Source organism: Abramis brama (assembly GCF_963993115.1).
Source record: "Abramis brama genome assembly, chromosome: 18".
NCBI classification, from domain to species: domain Eukaryota; kingdom Metazoa; phylum Chordata; class Actinopteri; order Cypriniformes; family Leuciscidae; genus Abramis; species Abramis brama.
The window spans coordinates 7,658,813-7,686,174 of NC_139980.1; the positions used below are offsets into that span (position 1 = coordinate 7,658,813).

The 27,362-nt window shown below is 37.5% G+C and overlaps 2 protein-coding genes across 2 annotated transcripts; one reads left to right on the forward strand and one right to left on the reverse strand.

Annotated features, from left to right (window-relative positions):
- Window positions 1-4,772, forward strand: serpina10a (serpin peptidase inhibitor, clade A (alpha-1 antiproteinase, antitrypsin), member 10a). The gene is made up of 5 exons (XM_084091889.1): window positions 1-183; window positions 1,484-2,054; window positions 2,707-2,980; window positions 3,191-3,338; window positions 3,935-4,772. The coding sequence occupies exons 2-5, from the start codon at window positions 1,490-1,492 to the stop codon at window positions 4,121-4,123; spliced, it is 1,176 nt and encodes a 391-aa protein (XP_083948015.1). The 5' UTR covers window positions 1-183; window positions 1,484-1,489; the 3' UTR covers window positions 4,124-4,772.
- On the reverse strand, window positions 4,763-26,607 carry ppp4r4 (protein phosphatase 4, regulatory subunit 4). Its single transcript, XM_084091888.1, has 25 exons — window positions 25,606-26,607; window positions 24,536-24,609; window positions 15,930-16,032; window positions 15,662-15,809; window positions 14,971-15,044; window positions 14,746-14,852; window positions 14,470-14,577; window positions 13,934-14,055; window positions 13,301-13,423; window positions 13,055-13,218; window positions 11,195-11,314; window positions 11,013-11,090; window positions 9,882-9,965; window positions 8,693-8,875; window positions 8,501-8,606; window positions 8,263-8,410; window positions 7,981-8,122; window positions 7,592-7,630; window positions 7,402-7,473; window positions 6,815-6,878; window positions 6,645-6,725; window positions 5,899-5,989; window positions 5,675-5,736; window positions 5,431-5,587; window positions 4,763-5,278 (listed from the first exon to the last, which is right to left on the reverse strand). Exons 1-25 carry the CDS (start codon window positions 25,708-25,710, stop codon window positions 5,233-5,235), a joined length of 2,601 nt encoding a protein of 866 aa, XP_083948014.1. The 5' UTR covers window positions 25,711-26,607; the 3' UTR covers window positions 4,763-5,232.
- Window positions 26,608-27,362: the final 755 nt, after the last annotated feature.

The following is a 27,362-nucleotide window of genomic DNA, read 5'->3' on the forward strand; positions in this document are numbered from 1 at the left end:
AGAATGCGCAAAGGGCGGATGTTGCGTAATCTCCGTACGTTCCGTTTGTTATTGATGGCGACATCATGTGAACGGTTAGTTTTAGACATTTTACCTACTGTGTTTGCAGTGAATGATTTTAAAACAGACCTGTCTGTAGTCATTTAACAAGGATATTAGGCACTGACGTCGAATCAAACATTTGTAAGTATTATGGCCTCCGCCATATTTTTATTGCATGATTTTATTTTATGATGGCATCTCTGTAGAATCTAATGCACGCGAATTCGAACACTGTATTGAATTATGTAACATTTCTATTATGTTTAGTAACAGTGTTGCTATGTTAGCGCAGTATGTATGCGAAAAAGAACCCTTGAAGGAACTGCGCTGTCAACACACTACCTTGTAATCATCACGACTGTTCACGAACTTTAATTCAAATTTCCACATCTTGTATCCAAATTTAAACGATGCTGTTTTGTTTAGCTGTTTTATTTGTCTTATTTTTTTATTTATTTTTTGGCTGTGATGAGAATGACAGTAAATTGACAGATTGGTAATTATGACAGATTACTTTACTACAATCTTTAGATAAAGGTCTGCATGTTTATCAGCCTTTAAAAGTAAGCTAGATCTGCCATTTGGTTCCGCAAACCACAAAAACATCTTAGTACTTCAGATTTGTTTACAACGAAACGGCCATGTCATTGCAATGGGACATAAATGAACCAATCAATAGCAAATTGTTGTTTACTAGTTGTGACCTATCAAATGTTCAAAGTTCATGCCTATTGATCAGTTACGTTACCTTAACAAAACAATGACAGTCAGCTTGGTGTTTTCCAGTGCGGGCTCTCATATATCACTTTTTATTTTATTAATCATACAGAATTGTCTCTTAGCCCCATATAACATACTGTATCACATTTCTAAGCCCTTTAAATGATCAACATGATCAGAACATAACGGGAATTAACGGTTATACAGAATTGTATTGCATTATTTTGCCCCCTAAAATTAAAACTGCAGAGCTTTGATCATAAAACTAAGCATTTAAATATCTTACTAAGACATAGCCTATTATTGGTAGATATCGTGACAATTGATTTATGCATTTTATGTTAGTAGTACTCTATATTGTTGTAAATATCTCATTGATTTACATTACAAGCTATCAGAATTGTATCTAACTTTTTGGCCATAAAAATAACATCTGCACCAAATTGCATATTTTTTGCTGTCTGGGCCTCTGAATAATTTTTTTTTTATTTCCTCCTCGGGTGTTTCCATATTCCCTATTCTCACTCTATCATGCTGTATGAGCCATATGATTCAAAATACACAAATAAGCAAAGGTTCAATAAACTGTTTCATAAAATATATATAAATATATCGTTCTGACTATTATTTCATATGTCAGGCTTTACAGTGTTAATTGTATGAGACCTATATAGCTATTTTTTGTTCATTATGATAAATAAAAATGCCTGTTTTTCACCAGAGCAACATGAAGATGGACATCTTCTCCCTCTTGGTCAGAGCAGCTCTGCTTGCTGTGTCAGTTCTTGGGCAAACCACAGATGTTGAAGAGCTTGCCCGAATGAATGCCGACTTTGCTACCCGGCTTTACAGCAAGATTGCTAGCTCAAGTGATGATAATGTAGCCGTTTCAACCCTCGGGGCTACCTTAGCTTTAGCCACATTAGCAGCTGGGGCTGGTGGGGCTTCTCGTACTGAGCTGCTACAGGGTATTGGTGTGGCCTCCATGGAGAAAGAAGGAGAGCCGGAAAGAGTTCAGACCCTACTCAAGCAGCTGAGGGAGACGACTGCTCAAATCCAGGCCACTGGCCTCTTCGTGAAGCAGGACGTCAAGGCAGATGACAGCTTCAGCAAACAGGTTAAGCAGTTTTATGATGCAGATGTTCAAAATGTGAATTATGCCAATGGACAGCTGGCCAAAGGGAGTATCGATAGTTATGTAAGAACCAAAACAGGGGACAAAGTCAAAGACGTGGTGGAGAATGTAGATCCACAAAGCATGGCGATGTTAATCAGTGCAACTTTTTTCACAGGTAAGTGAAAAACAAATGATTAATGTCATAATTTATATTTTATCTTAATATTCCAAGTAGTTATATATTATCTTCTGCTAAGAAAAATAGTCCATTACAATTAGGGATGCACAATATATCGGCCACCATATCGGTATCGACTGATTTATGTTCATTTTTAATGTGATTGTTATCTGCCCAAAGAAAATTTGGCAGATATTATAAAACCGATAAATAATGAATTTTTCCTTCAGCTGGAGACACTTCAGATGCGCACTGTTCGCCATGATGGTTTTGAATTGCTTGAAATATGATTTAAATCACTTAAAAAAAGAAAAGGAAAATAGTTAAGTGCAACATATAAGGTCTTATGGGCTGCATGAAATGATGATGAGGACACTAAATTGTGTGCTTGGGACATGGCTTTTATTGGTGAGACTTTTGTTTTTATAATCAGGCTCAAAAATTTGGATTTAGAATTATTGGCCAATATATCTGTTATCAGCTTTCAAATTGAAAGAATTATTGGTTATCGGCCAAAATTTTCATATCGTTGCATCGCTAATTACAATGTACAAAACAATCAGCTTGCATTTGACTGCTGAATGTCTATTCAACTTTTTCAGAGAGCAGTGCAATAAGCTTTGAAAATGATCCTCTCAATCTTTAACAGGTTATTGGCTGAAACCCTTCAACGTTACCTTCACCCAAGAGGATCGTTTCTTTGTGAACAAGTATAACATTGTGCAAGTGCCCATGATGCTCCATTCAGGAATATACTACCTGGCCTATGACCCCATATTAAAGGTTGGCATTCTGAAACTGCCCTGTGAGGATGGCATTGCCATGCTTGTCCTTCTTCCAGATGAAGATGTGGACTACACCTATGTTGACGAATCCATGACTGGTGAAGTGTTCCGCGGATGGGTTGCAAAGCTGAAAAAGACGTGAGTCATGTAATCAGTCTCTCACATTTTCGCAAATTAATGTTTTTTTTTTTTTTTTTAAATGACTCAAATTTCCATCAAACTCATGCTGAGCAGCCAAAGCGCGCAATCATATGACATGCTTGACAGATTCTAGTTACTCTGTAGAAACATGCAATTTCAAGACATTTCTTTTGATCTCTAAAAGATCAATTTTATCTCTCTCCTCAGGAAGCTGGAGATTCAGTTGCCCAGATTTTCACTGAAGCAGTCCAACTCACTAAGTATGAGTCTGCCCAGTCTGGGCATTAAAGAGATCTTTGGGAGTACTGCAGATCTCTCTGGAATCAGCAGCGATGAAAGCCTGAAACTGTCAGAGGTGTGAGATTTTTCTAACAATACAAGGAGACTGTTAAAAACCATGTCAATTCATTTATTAATGGAACCATGATTTTAACTAGTATTGACATAACCAGGAGGGTGTATGTGTGTGCATATATACTGTACACTACTGTTCAAAAGTTTGGGGTTAGTAAGATTTTTTAAAATGTTTTTGAAATAAGTCTTAAATGCTCACCAATGCTGCATTCATTTGATCAAAAATACAGTAAAACAGTAATATTGTGAAATATTATTACAATTTAAATTAACTGTTTTCTATTGGAATTTATGTATTTTATTCCTGTGAAGGCAAAGCTCAATTTTCATATGCTATTACTGCAGTCTCAGTGTCACATGATCCTGCTGAAAGTATAAATTCCTTTTTCTAAAAAAAAATCTTACTGACCCCAAACCTTTACAATGTTATAATATTATAAAACAAAATTCTTGAAATTTTTGTATTTGTATAATTTAATATAATTATTTAAATGAATCTGGTTTATTTCTGAAATCTAATGTGCATATCAATTCTATGGAATGGTAGTAAAAGAAGTGATATACCAGCATGCATTGACCAATGCCGCTTGATTCCAGGTGGTACAGAAGGTCACCATGGAAGTGGATGAGACTGGAGGCTCAGTGTCCGATGCCTCCACCAATCTCTTTACGAGCCCACTTCCTCCCAGGCTCACTTTCAACCGACCCTTCATTTTCATCGTTTACCATGAGGCCACAAAATCCATCCTCTACATAGGACGTGTTGTCGACCCAACTAAGAACTAAATATGTATAAAGAAACTACCGGTGAATGTGATTTTACCAAGTACATGTTCCTGGAACAACATTCCAATCAACCAAGTTTAGGCTTACAGCCAGGGTCATGTGCTTGTACATCAGTATTATTCACCTATCATTTTCCTCTGATTTTAGGGATAAGTTATGGCTAGGGTTAGTTTTAGGGGTCGGGATAGGTTTAGAATTTTCGGACAGGAATGTTGTTCCAGGATCAACAAAATATGTTGATCCAGGAACATGTCTTACTTGGCAAAATCACAGTGACCAGAAACTACCAATGGTGTAATTACAGTAAGAAACTAGCCTGTATCAAATCCTAACCACTTCTTTTGCTTGAATAACCAACTTTGAATTTAAAATGTATTTGTGTAATATAACAGAGTAGTGTTTTTGATGTGATCAATATAATATAGACACAACACAATGCATACTAAGAAAATAACTGTAAATGTATAGTGTTTTCTTAAATGGTTGATTTAGGAGATTTATTGATAGTGTGATGGAGTTACCCACACAGTATAATGCTACATGTGACAAGTAAGTTTTTTGTTTGTGCTTTGTCAGTATCAGCATTGTATTTGTATTAGCACTTCAACAGGCTGTTCAAACACAACTCATTAAAGCACGTCATATTCAACATGAATTTTATTCATTGGGTACTAAGATGTTGGCGTTAATCAATCAGGTGCTGGGCAGCACCAGGCACAATCTCATTGGTGGGATGGGATGGAGAGTTCCAAAACTCTTCAATCATAAAAATACATAGTGCTTCTTTTTCTCTTAGCCACTTCAAAAATATAAAACAGAGAATTTGCAAAGCATGCTATCATACAAGAAACAAAATAATGAGGCAGTAAATTAAATACATTCAATTACTCCTCAACTCTCGGTTTATCATGTCATGATGTATGGTGTGAGTTTTTGTGAGAAATAAGGCATAGATGGATCAATGCAGACCTTAAATGATGCCCCAGCACATCTTAAGCCGTTTCTGGTATAGAAGAGAATGGACACATCAAAATGGAGGGACACTGCTGCTGCTGCAGAATGAAAAGTCTTATAGAAAGGGGCTTTTAAGTCAGAAGGCAAAGTGGTAATCACTCTCTCCCAGACTGCATTCCAAATGAATTCGACTTCCGCTGTCTGTCAGACAAAAACAGAAAAACAACATCAAAGAGTTAAGCTCGCATTGGCTGAATCATTCCAGTTTACAATCATAAAATACCCAACGATTTCACCAACGATATGATTAATAATGATCTTCAAAAAATACAGGATGAACATAAAAGACGTACACAGAGAGCTTCCTAGACTGTGTGTCTTTATTCCCATTACTCCGGTGATCCACAGAGCTGCTCGTGTTGCTGCGGATCAGGACGGGCATGGAGGAGGATGATGGGGTGGAGGAGATTGAAGAAGCAACATTGAAGTGGTGCGGTCGAAGGTTATCATCTGGAAAACAAATGAGGGCAAGTAAACAACAGCAATTTGAAGGCAAGGAGCATACGTCATTAAAAATTATGAAATACTATTAGTTACCATTTAATGGTAGCATAGGACTCTTTCCCGATCCAGGGCAACTTCCTGAATCCTTCACTTTTCTAAAGAGAAAATTGTGAATATAAATACATTTTGTACAGCAATGAAACTACTGGTGATGGGTGATGGGTCATGGTAAATTCATGATAAAATTTCAAAACCCAGACAGAACTCAGCTGGTGTAACCCACTGCAATAGCAACACAAGATGATTATGCCACGTACAAGGTTTTGTCTGGGTTTGTCATCTTGGTTGTCGTAGGATGGCCACTGAGGGAACGACTGCGAGCTAGTTTGGCCCTCCGCATCTCCTTACCTGAAAGAGCATTATCAATGTTATCAGTGTTGGGAAAAAAAGCACTTTCCAAATCTGAAACTTTCAGAAAATTGTAACTTTTTTTATGTCATTTGTAATGTTAAATAAAATTATTGCAGTAGTTTCCTGCATGTTTATGTTAAGTCTCTTATGCTCACCAAGGATGCTTTTATTTGATCAGAAATACAGTAAAACCAGTAATACTGTGAAATACTATTACAATTTAAAAATAACTGTCTTGTATTTTAATATTTTAAAATGTAATTTATTCCTGTGATGGTAAAGCTACATTTTCAGTAGCCATTACTCTAGTCTTCAGGGCCACATGATCATTCAGAAATTATTTCATCAATGTTTAAAAACAGTTGTACTGTTATACTTTTTTCAGGATTCTTTGATCAATAGAAACTTCAAAAGAACAGCATTTATATGTAATTTTGTGATTTCTTTGTAATATAAACATCTTTACTGTAACTTTTCAATGCATCATTGCTGAACAGATGTATTAATTTCTTTTAAAAAAAAGAAAAAATCTTACTGATCCCAAACTTTTAAAAACAGTGTATATGTTTAAAAAAATAATTTTAATAATAATAATGTTATTTTATTTTAATAACACCATTAACATTATTGTGCATCAGAGGAGGATGCTAACCAGTAGAAGTGGATGATGTTGCTCCTGATGTAGATGCTGACATTCCTTTACTACCAGACAGGCCTGACTTGCTGTCTCGTTCTGCATTACAAACCAAAAAGTGAGCATTCATACAGTAGATCTACAGTAGTATGCTAGAAAAACATCCAATGTTTAAAAGAGTCACTCACGTTTCTTCTCAGACTGTTTATCTCCAGTTAGCTTTGCCTCACTCTGCTGTCTTTCTAGTAGTTCCTATTGGTTGTTATTGAATGTTACAAAACCACAAGTTGCACACAGTAGCAACATTTAAAAATTCATTTTTGTCTTTATTCTGACCTCAGGAAATAAATACACTTGACTTTGCATATTTACATGGGCTTTTCAGGCCGGATCAGTCAAGAGTTAAAACTGACAAAACCATACTGAAGAAACCATAACTAGCATCCAAGCAAGCAATAGCAGTCATTTCACCGTCTAGGTTAACTAAAGACTCGATATAGTCCGGCTATGAGTAACCTACTTCTAGCCAAAATAACCTTGAATTTGGTTATGTACAAGGTGTTTCATTTATTTGTTATCTAATTGATGACTAGTCTATTCTTGGGCTATGGTTTAGACATCTATAAAATTTTCACGAACAGCCCAAATTTTGCCTTGTTTTAGCCTAGACGTCTGGGTTGTGTTTGGACGGCTATTAGACGTCTTTTAAACGCAAAAATGCTTGCTGGGATAGCTTGTCTTCATAAAAGGATTTAAAAAAGGGTAAATCTCTCACCATTTCAAATAAAAGATTCTCCTCCTTCTCCTTTTTTTGGTCCAAGAGCTCTCTTTCATGCCTTTTATGATACTATAAATATGAAGAGTTATTTCAACACTAGTGTTCCAAAAAAGAATAGGTGTTGAGGTGTATAAAAATTGTCAGAACAACTAAATGGAAAGGGTTAAAGTCACAGATCTTTTCATACCGGCTCTGTAATGTCCATTTTGTCCAGCTCCAGAACTGTCTAAGAAAACATAATAATACAGTTTTAATTAAACAAATTTAATTACTTCTAATTAATGAAATGATACTTAATATGTGCAGTATATAATAAGGCGCAGTCACATTTACTGTTATTCAGCACATTTTCGTCAGAATCCACACAATCTAAAATTTCGAAAGATTTTGCTGATTCAAGTTGATCAAATGAATTTGCCGCATTGACCAACAGAAAGCTGCTTGGTTTGAAAGTGACTTCCCAGTGAGCTGTGCTAAATATGATGCTACACTATTGACAATAAACCTTTATTGGCCATTCAATTTTGCAGAAACTTTGCTAATGTGACCGCCGCACCTTAGTAATGAGAGCCTCACCTTACGCAAAGTTCCCACTACATCTTTATCCTTCTCACGGCACAACAATTTCCGCACACAGAACTCCAGCTGCTGAAGTAGATGTTTGTCTGTTGGTCTGATGGTGGATCTCAGTTTGGGTAACATATAACAGAGTTTGTACCTGCCAGAATGTTTATTTTTTTGATACATAAAACAAACAATAAGCAGTAGTACTTTAAAGCATTAAAATAAGCAATTCAAATTCATGGCACAGTAAAAAAGGACGCAATAACAGATGTAAAAAAAATGTGAGCTGTTCACCTGACGTTGGCAACGGGGTCACTGACCAACTCAAGCGCTGGAATAAGGAAATGTTTGCAAAAATACGACTTGGAGAAGAGATCTATTGTAATCTCACACAGGTCCAGATAGCGAAGCCTGTTCCAGTAGCTTCTACCTTGAGCAAGCTCTTAAGTTCAGAAGAAAAAACAGTCCTGACCAACTACAATTGCTGAATCTCATTCACAAAAATAAGCAGATCTTGCTTTTTTCTTTTTACCTTGCTTTATTTTGCTGATTATCTCTTGCCGCTGTTCCTGTTTGCGGTTATAGCGCAAGAACACACATAATGTCCTGACAGCTTCTCGCTGGACTGGCAGAACATTCTAGAACAGCGTAAACAGAAGGACAGATGAAACACAATTACAATTGACAGGATGTACAGGGAGGAGTGTGCGTGTAAGAAGTTTACAGTCGTAGTGATGATGTTGAACATTCTCTGAAAGAAGCGGAAGTAGATCTGATCTCCGGAGATGACACGGGGCAGACAGGAGTAGCACTGCAGGAGTTTCTCATGACCCCGCCAGTGCAGCGAGGATGCCGCTTTCTGTTCCGCCGCCACCAAAGCAGGCACCAAGTCCGGTATGTTCACCTGCTGTAAGGGCGAGTGTGAAACATACACTTCAGTTCAAAAGTTTGGGGTCAAATCTTGAGATCTTTTTTAATCACAGTTATAACGTATCACAGTTTCCACAAAAACATTACACGGCACAACTATTTTAACATTGATAACAGTAAGAAATGTTCTTTGAGCACCAAATCAGCATATTAGAATGATTTCTGAAGGATCATGTGACACTGAAGACTGGTGTAATAATGCTTAAAATTTCAGCTTTGCAATCACAGAAATGTGTTACACTGTAAAATATATTAAAGTAGAAAACAACTATTTTCCATTGTAATAATACTTCACAATATTCCTGTTACTGTATTTTTATATGCATTCAAATGCATGTTTCATGGGTAACGATTCATTTTAAGGCACGGCATAGCAGCCCACGCTCCCTGTAATTATTGACGAGACGTTGGAAAAAAATTAGTGAGGGAAAGCAAGAGAAAGAGAGGTAGAATGAATAGGATGAGAAAGGATTCACAAATAATTTTAGTTTGAGCAAGCAGCTGATCATGCTGTCTTTGAAGTGGAGTGGCATAGTGAGTGGCACTGAATTGTGTGTGTGGTAATGGTGATTTGCCATTTTGCTGTTTGCACAAAAGAAAAAATAACTTAACATAATTAAAATAAATAATAATAATAATTTTTAAATAAAAAAGAATATTTCTATTTATTATTATTATTTTAGATTTATTTTTGGCATTTTTGTCCTGACAGGAAGTGAAGAGGGAGATGGGATCGGGAAAGGACCACGAGCCAGGACTGGAACTCGGGTCGTCCGGAGCGCAACTGTGCTACATGTCAGCAACTTATTCTTTTTTAATAAAATAGTAAATAAGTAAAAAAAATAGTTTATTTTTTACATTTTTTAATTGTTTTATTACTGCTAGGACCATAAACATTTCAGGCCAAGCTAAAATGCTAACAGATCACACAAAAGATAATGCTGCCTAAAAGCATCAAAAAGTAAAGCACACTTAGCTGTTACCTTGCTCTCAGGACCTGCTCCCTCCCCTCTAGATGTGGCCAGCTCTAAAGTCTCCTGAAGATTGTTCAACAGAGCATCCAGCACCTGCAGATTCAAAAGCATTGAGCTAATGCTGCAAAAACAGACAAAATCAACAAAGCCACCATCAGATGTTTCAGAAACACATTTCTAGCAACTCCAGGAAGCAATTCTAAAATTAGAGATAAGCTGGTGTGAGATCACTGACTATAATAGATAGTCTATAATGTTCATCATTAATCATGAAAATCACTACTGTACGTCTGATGGCTCAGGGAGCTTTGCACTATAGCGGATGCTAATGCAGTGTGTGACTAACACCGCTCAGAGGATCATGACAGAATAAACAATACCACACTCCTAGCCTCAGCTAGGGAGGTGCAATGCATTCATTCATCCTACACAGTTGCATGCAACCTCCGCAAAGGCTTACACACTTGAGCATGCGCCCCCAAACACACACACACACGTAGGCATTGCATGTCTGGCGCATATCATGAATTTTTGGTAGTCTGGTGTTAAAAGAGATGTGTGCAACTTTCAATGCTGAAATCGTTTTCAAATATCAAATAATTAAAATGAGCAAAATCAAAACATTGCTCTATTTGTTTGAGCAGTCAATGGTGTGACCGATTGCATAAGGAGGAAGTGTTTGGGAAACCTGTAATTATTTTTGCAATTCCATTTAGTAATGCTAGTGGTGCAGAAATGACACACTTCACCTTTAAGGTCTAAAAGTAGTTCATTTTTGTTAATACATTGTAAAGGATGAAACCAAACAATCTGCTTCACACTCCAAAAGGGTATATCTTTTCTAACTAATGGGCATCCAAATAAAAAGGTTACATAAGCACAGTTAGCCTAGCGAGAAGGAGGTTTTTAAAGGTCAGATGGCTATTTGTTCATGTGAACTCAGCAGTCAGTAGAGAAACACTCTGAATGAGGAAAAAGGTCCTGAGAAAGATTGAATCTTTCCGTGAAGAAAGTTGTACGTCTTGCACAACACGATGTGCCGAAGAAATTACTGTGCTGACTGAAGCGGTTACAGACACCTGAAAGCTTTTTTTAATAAACAAACACACACATACACACTAACCTTTTTTCAGGACTCACCTCTAATGAATCATCCTGCAGCAAAGTGATTAGCTCTTTGTGTACATAATGCACATTTGGGCCCAGCAATTTGATCACCTAATGCAGAGGAATTAGAGAAGATGGTACTGTGCATTCTGAACAGAGGCATTGCTACTTGTCAAAATGTGAGGCTCATTGTGTACCATGACAAAAATGTGTACCTCATGGAAACCACCAGCTGCCGTCCTTCGTACTGAAATCTCAGGATCGTGACAGAGACTTGAGAAGGTACGATATAATTCAGACAGGAAGTGGTTTGGATCTGCAAATAACACTATGGCCTGCAAATAAATAGAGAAGAAAATGAAATCTACAGAGAAGAGTCCAGTCACACAACAATATGTTCATGAATTGCTCAAGAAAGTAACCTTAAAAACATATACTAATGTTCAAAAGTTTGGGGTCATTATGATTTTTTTAAAAAAAACTAAAAATGTTTTTCAGCAAAGATTCAATAAGTTGATGACTTTTACATTGTTACAGAAAATATTTTAAACATTTAAAATATATGCTGTCATTTTAAACCCTGAAAAAAATGTATCACGAAAAAAAGAATTTTGTTTACACAAAAATATTAAGCAGAACAACTGTTTTCAAAATTTATAATAATAAGACATCAACATCAACATATTAGAATGATTAGAATGTGACACTGAAGACTGGAGTAATGATACAGAAAATTAATCTTCGCCATCATAGTTACATTTTAAATACAAGTACACCAAATTACATTTTAAAATATATTCAAATAAAAACTTTTTCTTAAATTGTAATAATATTTCACAGTACTACTGCATTTGTGATCAAATAAATGCAGCCTTGGTGGGAAAAACATTTTTTTTTAAATCTTACCAACCCCAAACTTAGGAACAATAGCATAGTACATTTTACAAAAATAAAAATGACTGGCAATTCTTTTTCAATATATTGAAAGTGAATCAAAACCGGGGCTGTCAAGCCCCAAAACGACAAAATAGAAACACCATAAAAGTATTATAAAAAGTCATAAAAAGGGAGCAGAATAAAATTTTATTTGTCATTCAATGAAAATCTTGATATTAACGCTTTCAGTAGCGATGCATGATGAACGGTGACAAAATCGTTCTTTTGAGTTGAATTCAATGAATCAATGAGTAAATGATCCAGTTGCAGCCCACTGGAAGGAAACACCATTAGTGAATAACTAAGTCCAAGTCATAAAGACTACTTTTATGACACTTTTATCAGGCTTTTGTGTAAATTAATACAGAATTTTCATTTTTGGGTGAACTGGTCCTTTAATGATAACCACTCTGAATTATTTAAAATGAGTTTCTTAGACATAACTTTCAGTCACCTTCATCTCAGACTGCAAACTTATTCTGAGTGACTGCTGCTATATATAACCACACTAACAACAAAGGAGCACTTCAGACGTTGATGATGGAGCAGCCAGAGGTCTGATTTCCTAAAATGAGCTATTGAGCTATTCCAGTAGTCTTTGCCTCCACTGACAGATGTTAAAAATAGATGATTGTGCAAGATATTCGTTGGTCAAAATGCTTTCAAATTATTCAAATATTCTAAAAACGTTTTAAAAGCCAAGCGACCTTAGAACTTTTAAAAAGCATTCATTAAGACTTACAATAAACTGCAGGGAATCTCCTGGACTGAATATTTTAATATTTATTTAAATACACACCGCATACCTTCTTGGTCTTTCTGAGAAAGTGCTCAATACCAAAACCACCCGTATTCTGAATTAACCGGTTTACATGTTGGATGAAGCCAAGCTACAATTGGATTATCTACAGTAGGTCTATTAATCCGACATCGCAAAAATTAGATTGTTATGATTTGAGTTGCTTTAGTCTGACTGAAATCTAACTTTTAAAGTGCATACTTTTACTTTTTGTTTTAAAAGCACCACAGAACAACAGTGTTTACACTCTTGAAATGGCTCTGCAAAAGTACTTTAAACACATTTCACCTTTAAAGACTTCAGGCCGAAACAGTTATGGATGTAAGGCAGGGAAACTCACAGGAAAGTTGTAGGCACAATTCCTGCGCACTAGGGCGTATTTGTTCTCTAGCTCCAGTGGGTAGGGTTGGCTCTCACAATGCCCATTTTCATGCTGCAGACCCAGGCAACACAGCTTCTTATAAAACTCCAGAAACCAGAGGTGTTGCTCGTCAGTAAAAGACTCTGTTAAAAAATAAGGTACAAAAATCCATGACTGTAATCCTAAAATATATCAGAAAGACTTAAAAAGAAAACTGACACTGACCTGAAAGCCCGTGACAAAGCTTTCCATACTGGAAGGACAAGGAGGCCAGCACTGCTTCATCTCCTTTGAAGCATTTTTCACAGAATGCCTTCACCAAGGGAAATATGACACAAGTCCTGTCATCTGTGAAAGAGGGTGATAGAAAAAAAGGGAGGGTGAGATGCTGACAGAGAAAGAGTGTGAGACATGTTTCAACACAAAAGAGCCACTTGCCCGTATCTGATTCTGATGTCCCAGCATGCAAAACAAAGTGCTTAAGATACGGAAATAAAAAGGAGCTGCGTCTGATGATATGAGCAGGTACACAGCATGTGTTTCAAACAGTACTCTGTGAAACAACAGGAAGTGCAAACGCTTTCACCCAAGTGTGACACCTCTCTGTTTCTCTGTAATTTAACTGTATTTCAGATTGTCTGACTTCCACAGCAGAAAAGCTGATATAAACATGGGTAATATCCTTTAAAAAATTTGTTTCATATATTAAAACAAACAATAACTAACAATATATTTATCCACATATGAAGAGTACATTTGTATTAAAATATCAATTCAAGAATTTACATGAATTGTCATTTTAATAAAATAACTAACATAAGAATCAAACTAATTCAAGAAGGGCTGTAAGTGGCTTACCACTGTCAAACATCTCTAAGAGGTTGATGATGGTGTCGAAAGCTGCAAGTCTCACAGTACTGGCTTCGTCTTGGGCCAGCTCAACCAGTTCAGGGAGCACTTCAACCTTAGTGTGGTCCAGTCTAGGACAGAACAAATCAGTGAAGCCTGCATAAAACGTTAGGACTTCTTCCTAAACTTTAGTTTAACAAAAGAAGTGCTTAAGTCTACGTATCAGTCTGTCACATTGTGAAAGACTTGCATCCATAGGTTGTCACGAAAATCTCTCAAATTTGGAAGAAGCAGCAAAAACAATAAAGTTGTTAATAAAATGGAAGGAAATGAAGAATTTCTTTAACTTATCTAAAATCATATACACTTTACTCGATATTTACAATATGCATGTATTATACAATATACTGTGTTTTTCTGCATAGTGTTCTATCTAATGTCTGTGAATCAAGGTCAGGACTCTTCCATACAGGAGTAAGCCATTCAGACTAAGCAGCATTAGATATTCAAATAACAAAATGTCTCTCTGCTTTATATCTTTTTACCCAATTCCCCTGGTGATGTTCTCCAGCTGGCGACACATGCAGGCGCGCACCTCGTACTCTACATCCTGGCATAGCGACCTGATCAATGGCAAAAGGTCCTTCTTCACTCTGCAGAGAGAAGCCACGGTAGACACGGTAGTCAGCAAACAAGCAACAAAGTGTAAGTGTATCTTTACTTTATGAAGAAAATTATTCTATATTAGGAGTTTCATAAAAACAGTTTGTTTCTGTCATCTTATTTGATTGGTCAAGTGGTGTTTCAACTGTAGAACTCACACTGACGACTCGAACTTGCCAACAACTTTTCCTAAAATGCGACAGCTGGCCAGACGTGCCGGGACAGACTGGGAGAGCTGATGTTTCGACAGTAGAGGACTCAGAATCTGTGCAAACAACCAACCAAAGCAAACTTAATTTTAATTCACACTAACAGCTGATCCCTAAGACATATCCCATAGGATTAGAAATGATAGGCAGGAGAAATAATGCAGTTGTCATTACCTCTTGCCTGATAGTTTCCTTTGGTAAAGCATCGATTGCTGACAACAACGTCTCCAACCAAGCATTGCTGACCACTATTAAAAATAAAGATGAAGTATCTACCGGTGTCCATGATATACAGAAACATGCATATTTTACCCTCGCATACCCTACCATTCAAAAGTTTGGGGTCAGTAAGAATTTTTTTAGGCTTTTGAAAGCAGTCTCGTATGCTCATTTGAGCAAAAATACAAAATATTATTACAATTTCAAATAATGATTTTCTATTTGAATATATTTTAAAATGTCATTTATTCCTGTGATGGCAAAGCTGAATTTTCACCAGCCATTACTGCAGTCTTTATTGTCACATGATCAGAAATCATTCTAATATGCTGATTAACTCTTATTATTATAATATTAAATGAACATGTGCGCATTAGCATTTATTTGAATCAGAAATATTATAAATGTCTTTACTATCATTTTTGGTCAATTTAATGCATTCTTGTTGAATAAAAGTGTTCATTTCTTTACAAAAAAATATCTTACTGACCCCATTTTATGAACAGTAGTGTACGTTAAATCATCTTCCAATCACAAGACTTTCAAGGATTCAAGCAGTCAATTAAAAAAAAAATCCAAAAATAGTCAAATGTACAATATATGCTTTTCTACAGGAGCTTTACAAGCTTTCTTAAAGAATGACAACCTGTGTCCCTGTGGTCAAGATTTAGTAGAACTATCTGCAAGATTGAGTGGGTGTGTGTCTGGATGAGGACAATGTCATCTTGGAGGACGGTCAGGAAAGATCCTGCTGCGGCAAGCTGCATATCCGCCCCAGCTACATGAAGCACTTCCTGTTGGAAGTAGAAGAAGGAGCTCTGTATGATCATACACAAACAGCCATACACATTCACAAAAAGTCATAGAAGGATCTCAAATCAAAAAATCAATGAAAGAAACATGGTTTGGCCTACCCTGACTTTTGGCACTACCCTGCGGAAGGTCTCTGCTGGGTTCTGACGCACCAGGAATGGCAGGTTTATGATCACACTGGCCCGTTGGACATCCTCACCAGAACTGAACAACATAGAAATATGGCTGATGATATAAATAACAACAGATGATAGCCTAAAGCTACCAGCTTTGTCACATATCAAAACGATTAAATTGTTGTAGTTCTGCTGTATAACAGAAGTTATTTATGTACTACATATATATTTACTTAAAATATGCAAAGCAAAGTCAGACATGTACTTGTTCAGGTGTGAGATTCTACAGCTTCTTTTATTCAGCTGGATCAGAAAAAAAAAATCATAGGCCACTAGGCCAGATTCACAAAAACCTTTTAAGAAGTTCTGAAATTTCTTAAGATATACAGTGGGGAGAACAAGTATTTGATACACTGCCGATTTAGCAGGTTTTCCTACCTACAAAGCATGTAGAGGTCTGTAATTTCTATCATAGGTACACTTCAACTGTGAGAGACGTAATCTAAAACAAAAATCCAGAAAATCCCATTGTATGATTTTTAGATAATTAATTTGCATTTTATTGCATGACATAAGTATTTGATCACCTACCAACCAGTAAGAATTCCGGCTCTCACAGACTTGTTAGTTTTTCTTTAAGAAGCCCTCCTGTTCTCCACTCATTACCTGTATTAACTGCACCTGTTTGAACTCGTTACCTGTATAAAAGACACCTGTCCACACACTAAATCAAACAGACTCCAACCTCTCCACAATGGCCAAGACCAGAGAGCTGTGTAAGGACATCAGGGATAAAATTGTAGACCTGCACAAGGCTGGGATGGGCTACAGGACAATAGGCAAGCAGCTTGGTGAGAAGGCAACAACTGTTGGCGCAATTATTAGAAAATGGAAGAAGTTCAAGATGATGGTCAATCTCCCTCGGTCTGGGGCACCATGCAAGATCTCACCTCGTGGGGCATCAATGATCATGAGGAAGGTGAGGGATCAGCCCAGAACTACACGGCAGGACCTGGTCAATGACCTGAAGAGAGCTGGGACCACAGTCTCAAAGAAAACCATTAGTAACACACTACGCCGTCATGGATTAAAATCCTGCAGCGCACGCAATGTCCCCCTGCTCAAGCCAGCGCATGTCCAGGCCCGTCTGAAGTTTGCCAATGACCATCTGGATGATCCAGAGGAGGAATGGGAGAAGGTCATGTGGTCTGATGAGACAAAAATAGAGCTTTTTGGTCTAAACTCCACTCGCCGTGTTTGGAGGAAGAAGGATGAGTACAACCCCAAGAACACCATCCCAACCGTGAAGCATGGAGGTGGAAACATCATTCTTTGGGGATGCTTTTCTGCAAAGGGGACAGGACGACTGCACCGTATTGAGGGGAGGATGGATGGGGCCATGTATCGCGAGATCTTGGCCAACAACCTCCTTCCCTCAGTAAGAGCATTGAAGATGGGTCGTGGCTGGGTCTTCCATCATGATAACAGGAAACGTATGATCTCTGTAATTGCAAACAAAGGTTTCTGTACCAAATATTAAGTTTTGCTTTTCTGATGTATCAAATACTTATGTCCTGCAATAAAATGCAAATTAATTACTTAAAAATCATACAATGTGATTTTCTGGATTTTTGTTTTAGATTCCATCTCTGACAGTTGAAGAGTACCTATGATAAAAATTACAGACTTCTACATGCTTTGTAAGTGGGAAAACCTGCAAAATCGGCAGTGTATCAAATACTTGTTCTCCCCACTGTATACTATGAAGTTTGTAATAATGTTGCTTTGCTTACTGCAATTCTTTAGTTCAGCAAAAAAGAAAATTCTGTCATTTACTCACCCTCATGTCATTCTAAACCCCAAAAAACTTCGAAACTTTTAATGAAACCTGAGACTTTTCAGTCCCTCCATTGAAAGTCCAGGTAACCAAAACTTAGAAGATCCAAAAAGGTCAGGTATGTTGAATGCTGCTGAAAATTATGTCATAATTGTACAATTAAAAATGAGGCCCTTGACTCATTTTGTAGAGGTATTACTAAATTTCTAATTCATCAGAAAGTCACTTTTTTTGGCATTATTTATGTGCAAATCTCCTTGTCCACACAAACTTTTTGCAATGTTTTTGTTCCAAAAATCTACAAGATATTTTCCCCTTTGGAACAATGGGTAACTATGGTAACCAAGATTTTTCACGGGTTTCCTTGCTGGCTGCATAAATAGGGAAATTAGAGAATTTTTTTTGATTTATAAGGACAATTATTCAATCCCAATCTTCATATGCAGGGTCAAGACTAACATTTTTCAACAATGCTTGGCTTAGAGGCACATGATGTAAGTTTTGCCGCTAGAGGTCGCTTATTCAAAATATTAACAAAGGCGTTGCTTGATGACGCCATGAATGAGCGTGGATTTCCATGAATGAGAGACCTTCACAGCAGATGGAAAGCAATCCAATGAGACTCATTATTGTCCGACACTGTTCACATGAGCACCATGATGTATGCGAGAGATGCTGACACAGGAGCTGGCCAATAATGAGCCGGCATTCTGACGTAGAACCTGGAAGTGCTACACTCTGTTTACTACATGAACAGTGTAGGCGAATGATGTTGAAGAGAAGAGATTGTTGAATGAAGTCGTTATTTTTGTTTTGTTTTTTTGGGCACAAAAAGTATTCTTGTCGCACTTCTAACATTAAGGTTTAACCACTGTATCACATGGACTATTTTAACAATGTCTTTATTACCTTTCTAGGCCTTGAAAGTTGCAATGACGTTGCTGGCTATGGCTGGTTAAAAGACTTCTCGGATTTAATCAAAAATGTCTTAATTTGTGTTCCGAAGATGAACGAAGGTCTTACGGGTTTGGAACGACATGAGGATGAGTAATTAATGACAGAAATGTACATTTGGGATTCAGTAAGTACACAAGTCAACAAAATTTCAAAATTTTTCTAGTGGTTTTTGGATATTTTTGTAAACTTAAGTTCACTTTTTTTCACTAGTTTTATTGCATGTATATGAGCTTTCTTTGTACTGGTTCAAACTTGGTTTCATTTGTTCAGGAAGCACTTCTTTCCTACTGTAGCAAATGATGCTCCGAGTTGCGTGCTTGCCATCTGTTGATCACAATGGTCTTTGATGTGAAACCAAAGCCCTTTTTGTATGTTGCTCAGCATTGGAGTGTCTGCTAAATGCCTCTGATGTAAATGCTTTAAGTGCCAGTGAACTACTGCTGTGCCCAGCATTGAAGCTTCACTGAGTGATAAAACTTGTGATTTTTCCTTTTAGGTCCATTATCTTGTCTCCAGCAGTCAATATGAAGAGCTTCTTTAAAGGTTCTTTAAAAGAGTTGACCAAAAACTCTTTAAAGAACTTCAAAGGTGCACAAAATCATTTTACCCACTTTAGACCTAGTTTTAGACCTAGACATGAATACTTTTGACAGACATTATGTACAGTCACATGGGATGAATACTCCAGCCATATCAGTAGCCAAAACAATACATTAAAAATAAGCTACTTTATTCTAAATAAGGCGGTTCACCCCCTCATAGTGGCCACCATCTAGAGATCACATGACCAGTCATTCTAACAATTCAAAATGCACTAATAAACCTTTTCACCAATACATGTCAGTAAGTTTCAAAAACATTTGGTTGATTAGGAAGAAAAGAGAGCACAACATAGCCATGAAAATAACCATTTTTAGTGCACCTTCAATTTTCTTTTTAAACAATTTTGCCATTTTATTTTGGATGAAATGTGCAAGGGATGTAGCCATAAAGGTGAAGAAAATGCCCACATGTTCTGATTATATATAGAACCATTGTGCTGTAGTTGTTTCTACCATTGAAGCAGAACCCTTTGAAGCTTAGTCCAGCTGAACCTCCCAGACGACACTCCCATGTCTATCAGTCTCTCGTGTGTGCTGTTGTTCTAAATAATGAACTATAAACAGGTAGCCTATTCATTACTTTTTCAGGGATAAGTTGTCCTTCTGTGTCCTTTGTTGGCAGAGGGTTATTTAATAACCAAGAAACAGCCTGACCTGCTGCCAAGTTTGTCTAAGAAGGGAGTAATGTGGTCATGCTTTGTGCACTTCTTGAATATGGTCAATAATGTGCAGCACCTTAGCAATGCCTGTGTTTATACACTAAACGACAGAGGTACCACGCAGAGAGAGAAGCAGCTGGCATCTACAGGAGGATGAAAGAGATAACCAGTTAAAGACCAGGTGCTGAATGGTTTGGAAACACAATCCCACTGCCGTGAGCCTCGAGTCTCTGTTTGTTCCGGACAGGTCCTAGCTGGAAAGTGGTCAGAAAGTAAAAAGAGCTACGCTCGCATTTGTAATTAGATTTCCCTGGTGAGTGAATGATATCCAATGGCCTAAACCCAGAAGAACATTTAATGAATTTAGAAGTTTTCCTCATAGCTCAAGAGAGTTAATGGAGATCTCTGATATGTTTCTTCTAAAATGAATAGAAAAATAGAAACAAATGCGGTAATTGTTAACATACTCAATGGAGCTATACAATTGAATGAATAGAGCAAAATAAAGAAAGAAATATCACTGGCTTGGATAATTTTATTTAGGAAGAATCTGGGGAGGAATGTTTGAATTCTTATCAAAAAATCTCTGACTGCTTATCAGAGTTTGGCAAATCTGAATTCCTAGAGGAGGAGACAAATGTGAGATTACATTGGTACATTTCTAAGAAGAAAATATAAAAACCAAAAATATCTCCATTCACTCTCCATTTAATATCTTTGCTAGCTAGGAGAAATAATTGAATTATCTCATTTTACAATCTTCCTTTCCTATGGGGTGGTTATATGACAAAATATGTTTAGAAAGGCCTATTTTGGAAAGGAAACTGTGAAACAATTCACATCAAACCCCAGCTGAGCTCACGTAGTTGGGAGAGAGCGAAAGTACAAAGCCCCTAAATAGTGGTGAAAAGAAATATGAGAAAAAAGTAAATGCTTTTGCATTCTCTCGCAAAACGTTTTGCATTCCCCGAGAAACTTCATTCACTCGTAAACCTTTTGAGCTCTTTGCGAGCGAACACAAAGTTTCTCAGCGGAACGCTACCGTTTTTGCAAGGGAACACAAAGTTCCTCGGGGAAACACAAAACATTTGGGAGAGAACGCATAAGCATTAACAATTTTTTTTTTTTCATGTACGAAACAGCTCGAGCAGACAACACAGACAAAAGTGACACACTGTTTGATTTCTCCCCCACCAAAAGAAATGAGTCGGCAGTTGATTGTTGAGCCAGCAGGACTGTAATGAAACCTAAACAAAGCCCACTTAGCAATTAGTTTACAACTGGCAGCCTCTCTAATCCTTCCAACCCCAACAGGGCCAATGATGATGCTGGGGGAAAAGAGTGAAGAGCACAGGCTGTGTGCAGTCTGGCTGTGAACAAACATTTCATTCCTTACATTTCAAAAGAATAACACTTTCCTTTCAATTGTGCACATCCTTCATTCCATAATACTCTTGTATCTGGAGTATCAATGTTTTGAAGATTGACCAATTCACGTACATACACAAAAAATGCTTTTAGAACCCGATAGTGTAGTTCTACCAGCAGTGCTAACAGGGCCATGGTAACCAAACCTTTGGAATATACAATGCCCTAAGAAGAAACAAGTCCTGACTCCTGACAAACAACAAAAATCATGTCCTAAAACCCTGCAGACTCATCTGTTTGACTCTCAGAAAGAGCATTGACGCATGCGATGCTGCTCCTGACATCAGCACACCAGAATGAAAAAATCTCTCACTCACGGTACCTTAAAGCGGGTCAGCAGAACCTAGACTTTCAGAGTGTTTACCTATTACTCAAACTGTCACTGAAATGCACAATTCCAGAGTTTTATAATCTCTCATATTGTTCCAGCATAGAGTATACATATTTGTGAATTATGCCCAATGATATGCAAACTTTAACTACATACAATATATATTTTTTTCCAAATGTGCCTCTTGTAAATGATAACAAGTTCACCTTTAGTTTAGAAGTTCTGCTTGAGGGTGAAAAAGTTCCCCATGCAGATTTCACTCGTGTTCAAGTTCACGTATTCACTGACCAACAGACAGCTGCTTGTTTGAAAGTGTGTTCTGTGTGACAATGGATTTTTCTTGTCCGCAAAAATTCTAATGTGACTGCACCTTAATGCTTAAAAATTACTTTGATCAAAACTCAAATTAAAGTTAAATACAAAAATTAAATAACATAACATTTTATTCTACTGAAGTTAACCTGACAGTATGCAAGCCATTTAAAATATAAAAGCATTGTGTACGACAGTGAGATTAATAACAGTATCATGACATTAGGCCTCATGTTAGCCTGACAGTTGACTCAGCAGTTACTTGATTATCAAGGTGGATTATTCAAGCAAACAATTACATTGTTGTCACAGAAGACAAACAACTAGACACCATTAACGAATTAAGTGTTGATACACTGAAATATGATATTGGTTTATGCAATACAAAATAAACATCCTAAAGTTTGCACAATGCTAAAAATGCCTCACTAAGATGGCACCATGTTTGTGTAACCATAATCTATGAGGTGTCTACACATCAGAAACACGTCTTCTTTTAACCATTCATCCATTTCTTAACAAGCACTCTCTTCCCTGTCATCTTACAGATGCTCTGGCAGCCTGCTTTTACGTGCCAAATGACAACGAACAGGGGCAATTAAACTGTTCTCAGAACTAGTTTGCCACCCGAGGGAGTCGGGCTGTGGACCATTTAATTAGCACAGGCAAGGTGTAATGTAGAGTTTTATAGGTTAAAGAGGGACACTATCAGATCTTCCAAAAGAGGGAAGTGTCTGAGTTTTGGGTCAAAAAGCCTAACATGAAAGAGTTTTGGATATTTGGTCCAAGCATTTTAGTTTTCATCTCTGCATAGAATGGAGGCATACATCATGTAACCAGATTACAGGTCAACTACTGCTATGTTGCTCTAGTACCGAGAAACCAATAATATATATACAGTATATATATATATATATATATATATATAATGAACTGGTGAACATGGCAGTTAGACTTTGACCCAGAAGTTGACTCCATAAATCACATTTCAAAAACAATGGTGCTCCAACTAGGCTCCTGTAGTGAAAATATGTCTTTATAATAACTATACTAACTCAGCATTCATGTAGCTCAAACAATAAAGCATGGCGATAGCAACATCAAGGTCATATGTTTGATTTCCAAGGAATGCAGGGACTGAATTGAGTCACTTAAGATAAAAATGACTGCCAAAAGCATTAATGCAAATGTACAAAGATATCAATATCAAGATGAATATATATTTTCAAGGACCCCTAAACATGATAGTTTATGTTGTCTAAACATTTCTCGTAATGCTGATAAACAGGTATAAGAGCAACACAAGCAGACAATTACAATCTAGTCATTAAAATGGTCTCCTCTGATATAATATTTGTTTGGAATTTTGTAAACAGCTTGGAATATTCTTAAAATTGTCTTGACTAAAACTTCACAAGACAAAGTTTGACCGAGCATGTCCATTTGCTAACTATAAATTCATGATAAGATGATTCTGGGAAAATCTGATCAAATTTTAACTCTGTTTCCCCAGTAATCAGCACCAGATCCATTCAACTTTAATGATCAGATAACACCATATCACTGCTAAACCTGCATCTGAGCGACAGTAACATGGAAACTTAAGAGTGGTGACTCCCCAAAGTCCTTCGAGATGAGCATGCCGTTAGTTAGCTCTGCCTAGATATCAATGAGAGACTATTCAAGGGATCCATTATTCATAAGACTAGTACAGCGGCGATGACACTACCTGCCCTGACCCACTGAGCTGGATGTTCTGTGCCAGTCAGCAAGCATTGAGTTGTTGTTGTGCGGTCAGCTTACCCAGGATAAAGATTTGGCTAAACAGTTGTAGCCAACAATGCTGGCACGGGTAAACTGTTTCCAACCAAGTGTCAAGTGGAAAAAAAGAGCACTGAGCAAAACTGACTTAGACAATCTGGGTTCCAGAGACTTGACTAATGATGCAAAACATGGAACAGTGAATAAACTTGCCAACCTTAGAGGCCTCAGCTCCCTACCTGAGCATGAGATGATGTGGCTTGAGAGGTTGCAAGTTTGAATCTTTCTCAAGTGATAACTTGTTTTAATAAATAAAAATTGTAACTGGTTGTCAGTAAATTGTATATCAGTCAGTAATAATAGTGATAATAAAAAAAAAAAAATGAAATCACTGGAACAGAGATCAATGACTGAGACTAGAAGGATGGATAATATATAATGAACTTTAAAAATGGTATGAAAATGAAAATTCTTAATGATCGTATAGTGAACAATTAATCTGTGCATGTGTTTAATATTTTTAATTAAACCCCACCTCTTTCATACATTTTAATGATGTAAAATGGTTACGTAAAAGTGTATTTACACATTTTTAGGGGTGCTGATTGCTGAGTTAGCAATTACAAATCAAAACCAACAAACCAAGCCATAAAAAAAATAATAATTTATTATAGTACCAGTGCCACAAATGGGTCATATTTTACCTGAGAAGGTAGACTGCTCGCTCTATGTCATTCAGATCTTCATCCACAGTGAGCTTGTCAATCTCTTCTGCAGTCTGCAAATGGGGGAAACAAGATCTGCACTTTACCAAACACACAGTGCTTTAATAAAGAAGGAAATAAAAGTTATTAGCATAAAATGTTAAGCATCTCAATTATAGCAAAGGCGAAGATTCTCAAAAGTGGTGTATCTTAAATAAAGAATGGCCAGGAATTGGGCAAGATTCCATTACAGATGACTCAGCCAAATATGTGAGGAGGCTTGCAGGGAGGCAGGATGCGAGGCATGAGGGACTGCGTGGGAAGAGATAGTGTGGGGGACGGGAGCCATGTGTAGGTGCCTAGTCTATTACTTTAGGGCTCTCAGAGCCACGATGCTTTTCTTTGGAACCTCCCCATTAAAAAAAGATAAGGGACAGAAAACACCCGCCCACTCTGAAGGCGTTGCATTATTCCCGCATACGTGATGCTGAGAGATGAGGGAGTATCCATGCTTAACTTCACTGCTGCCAGGTACATGTTTGCAGAGACCCACAACACGACGTTCACACAACTATACGCTGCTACCGCTGTACATGAAAGGATTTGAGGTAGCAATGGGAATAACGTTATGGTTTGAAGTGGAAATCCTCTATTCCGCAGTGGCGAGAACGAGGAGGCGAAGCAGTGATGCGGACAGCTGACAGAAACTGCGTCACTCAGCAGACTGAAGTGGGCAACCCCCGTCCACCCCAAAGGATGCTAGTACAGTTACTACTTCAAATAAAGATAATAGAGTGTACGACGCGATAATGTCGAAAGGTCGCGGCGCGCGCAACAAAATAAGCGAAAACGTCAAATAGCGTGAATGTTTTCTGTTTTAGTCTTTCCCTAAAGAAATCATCTGCAGCGTCAAAAAAAAACAAAAAAACTCCACTGTTACACATAAGTGTTGAATCATTAAATGTATAATTATCACGGTATTGTTTGCAGCCAATGAATATTATACGAAACAAATAGTTTAAAATGTAGTCATTTATTGACAGAAGAAAATGGTAGGCTATTATACATACCTTTAGGCTCCTGCGTATGGGTCTCTCGATGAAAGTAAGGTCCTGCAGGTCATCTATTTCTCCAAATAAACTGGACTGACTCGGTGTCATTTTCCTGACAAACATCTGTCCTAAGTGTCTTCGTCAATGTGTCAGACGCGGATGTCAAAGTCCTGTCATAATTGTGGCTCCTTGACAGTAAATGACTGATGTGATTTCTTTGATGAAGAGAGGATGGTCCTCCCACGACAAACGCGTCCCACTGGTAGCAAAGCTTGATCTAGCACTAATTTATTTGCGTGGTGTTCAATTGTTTGTGCAGTTTCTACACGCGCTTTCAGTAGACGCGCGTGCGCTGACGGCACATTGTAAGGGATTCCTGCGATAAAAGTGTTGCTAACTTTCCGAGGAAAAGGTGGATTCGATGTGCGTTTTCCAACTGGAGCAGCTCGAGACGTCGAATGCTTGTGGTCAGCGCGTGCTGCTGATGATCAATAATAAAATCCTCCCCCCGCTGATGGGAAAACAATTCAGATATGGCTGTTGTCATATGAAGAAGAGATGCCTGATATTCATGATGGGTGCTAAATGTAAGATCGCACTAACATCAGCATACAGCGTGAACTACATTCGCAGTTTAACCTGGTCGCACATACCTGTTCACCTGCCTCCGTTAGCTCGCTAATGACACGACAACAAAGTTGGGAGGGAAAAAGGCCTGTCGAAAAAGCTCCTCTCCAGAAAGCCGTGCATTTAGCCTATTTAATACTCATCTCAAGTAATCCTCTGTAAATCTAGCTCAAATGGTAAACGGATCATTTCATAAAAGCTACGTCTTTTATATTGTGGATGTGCTAGCAAGCAGGAATATTCAAACCACGCAAACGCACTGCACCAACTAAACAGGTTTCCATGGAGACAGCATGCCACAGCTCCTGAGCGGTTGGAACGTCAGAGCGTTGTATCGAGGTTCGTCAACGTCATCGAAATGGATTCAGAACAGCACAACTAATGGTTTCGACTGTTGTGTTGTAATTGATTACGTTCACTTACGCCATAATATTCTAAATATGGCTAATTCCGGGTAAACCTTCGGCTTAGAAGTGTGACGATTTACTCATTGTGTAAAACCAGTGCCTACCACAGTAATTCAGGCTTACACATTTAACACACAGTGTGGAACTTGGACACAGCATTTTTTTAACCACTCTAAAACATTGTAAAAGTGAAAACTGCATTAATACAGCGTCTTAATGATCACACTTGCACTGTAAAAATGGAAACTGCAGTAGCCTAATAGCCTACTGTGTTAAAATTACCACATTACAAAAAAAAGAAAAAAAAAGGTAAAGTTTAATTTGCCACCCTTTTTTACTTTCCACAGTTTTTACATTTTATTTAAAGCTGGCACATGAAAATGGCTACATTTACCTTATTGGAGTCATTAAAGTCACCATGAAAGCCCTCATCATTTTTAATCAATTTCCCTCCCTCTTGTAACAACATTTCTGATTACTGGCGCAAGGTTAGGACAACCAGTCACTCACATGAGATCACAGCAATAGCAAACCATAACGTTTTACTCAGATTATACATCACAATATGGAAAGAAAAGACTATCGCAACTTCTGTTTTATGCTGACTTAATTAACTGCAGTCTATGTTTGCAGTCCAGCTGTTAAACTGCAGGTGTATTATAAAAATCATTTGCAGCATTTGACAGAACTTCAGTTATGTATTGTATTGATCTAAACTTGTATTTCACTGAACTATAAAAT

What these genes read in the sequence shown, in the direction of transcription:
- serpina10a (XM_084091889.1), top strand. Translation starts at nt 1,490, where the DNA reads ATGAAGATGGACATCTTCTCCCTCTTGGTCAGAGCAGCTCTGCTTGCT. An exon ending in GTTGCAAAGCTGAAAAAGAC is followed by an intron (nt 2,981 to 3,190) that starts GTGAGTCATGTA and finishes CTCTCTCCTCAG; the next exon opens with GAAGCTGGAGATTCAGTTGC. An exon ending in AAAGCCTGAAACTGTCAGAG is followed by an intron (nt 3,339 to 3,934) that starts GTGTGAGATTTT and finishes GCTTGATTCCAG; the next exon opens with GTGGTACAGAAGGTCACCAT.
- ppp4r4 (XM_084091888.1), bottom strand. Translation starts at nt 25,710, where the DNA reads ATGTTTGTCAGGAAAATGACACCGAGTCAGTCCAGTTTATTTGGAGAA. An exon ending in CGAGCAGTCTACCTTCTCAG is followed by an intron (nt 16,033 to 24,535) that starts GTAAAATATGAC and finishes TATGTTGTTCAG; the next exon opens with TTCTGGTGAGGATGTCCAAC. An exon ending in GCTTTGTCACGGGCTTTCAG is followed by an intron (nt 13,219 to 13,300) that starts GTCAGTGTCAGT and finishes ATTTTTTAACAG; the next exon opens with AGTCTTTTACTGACGAGCAA.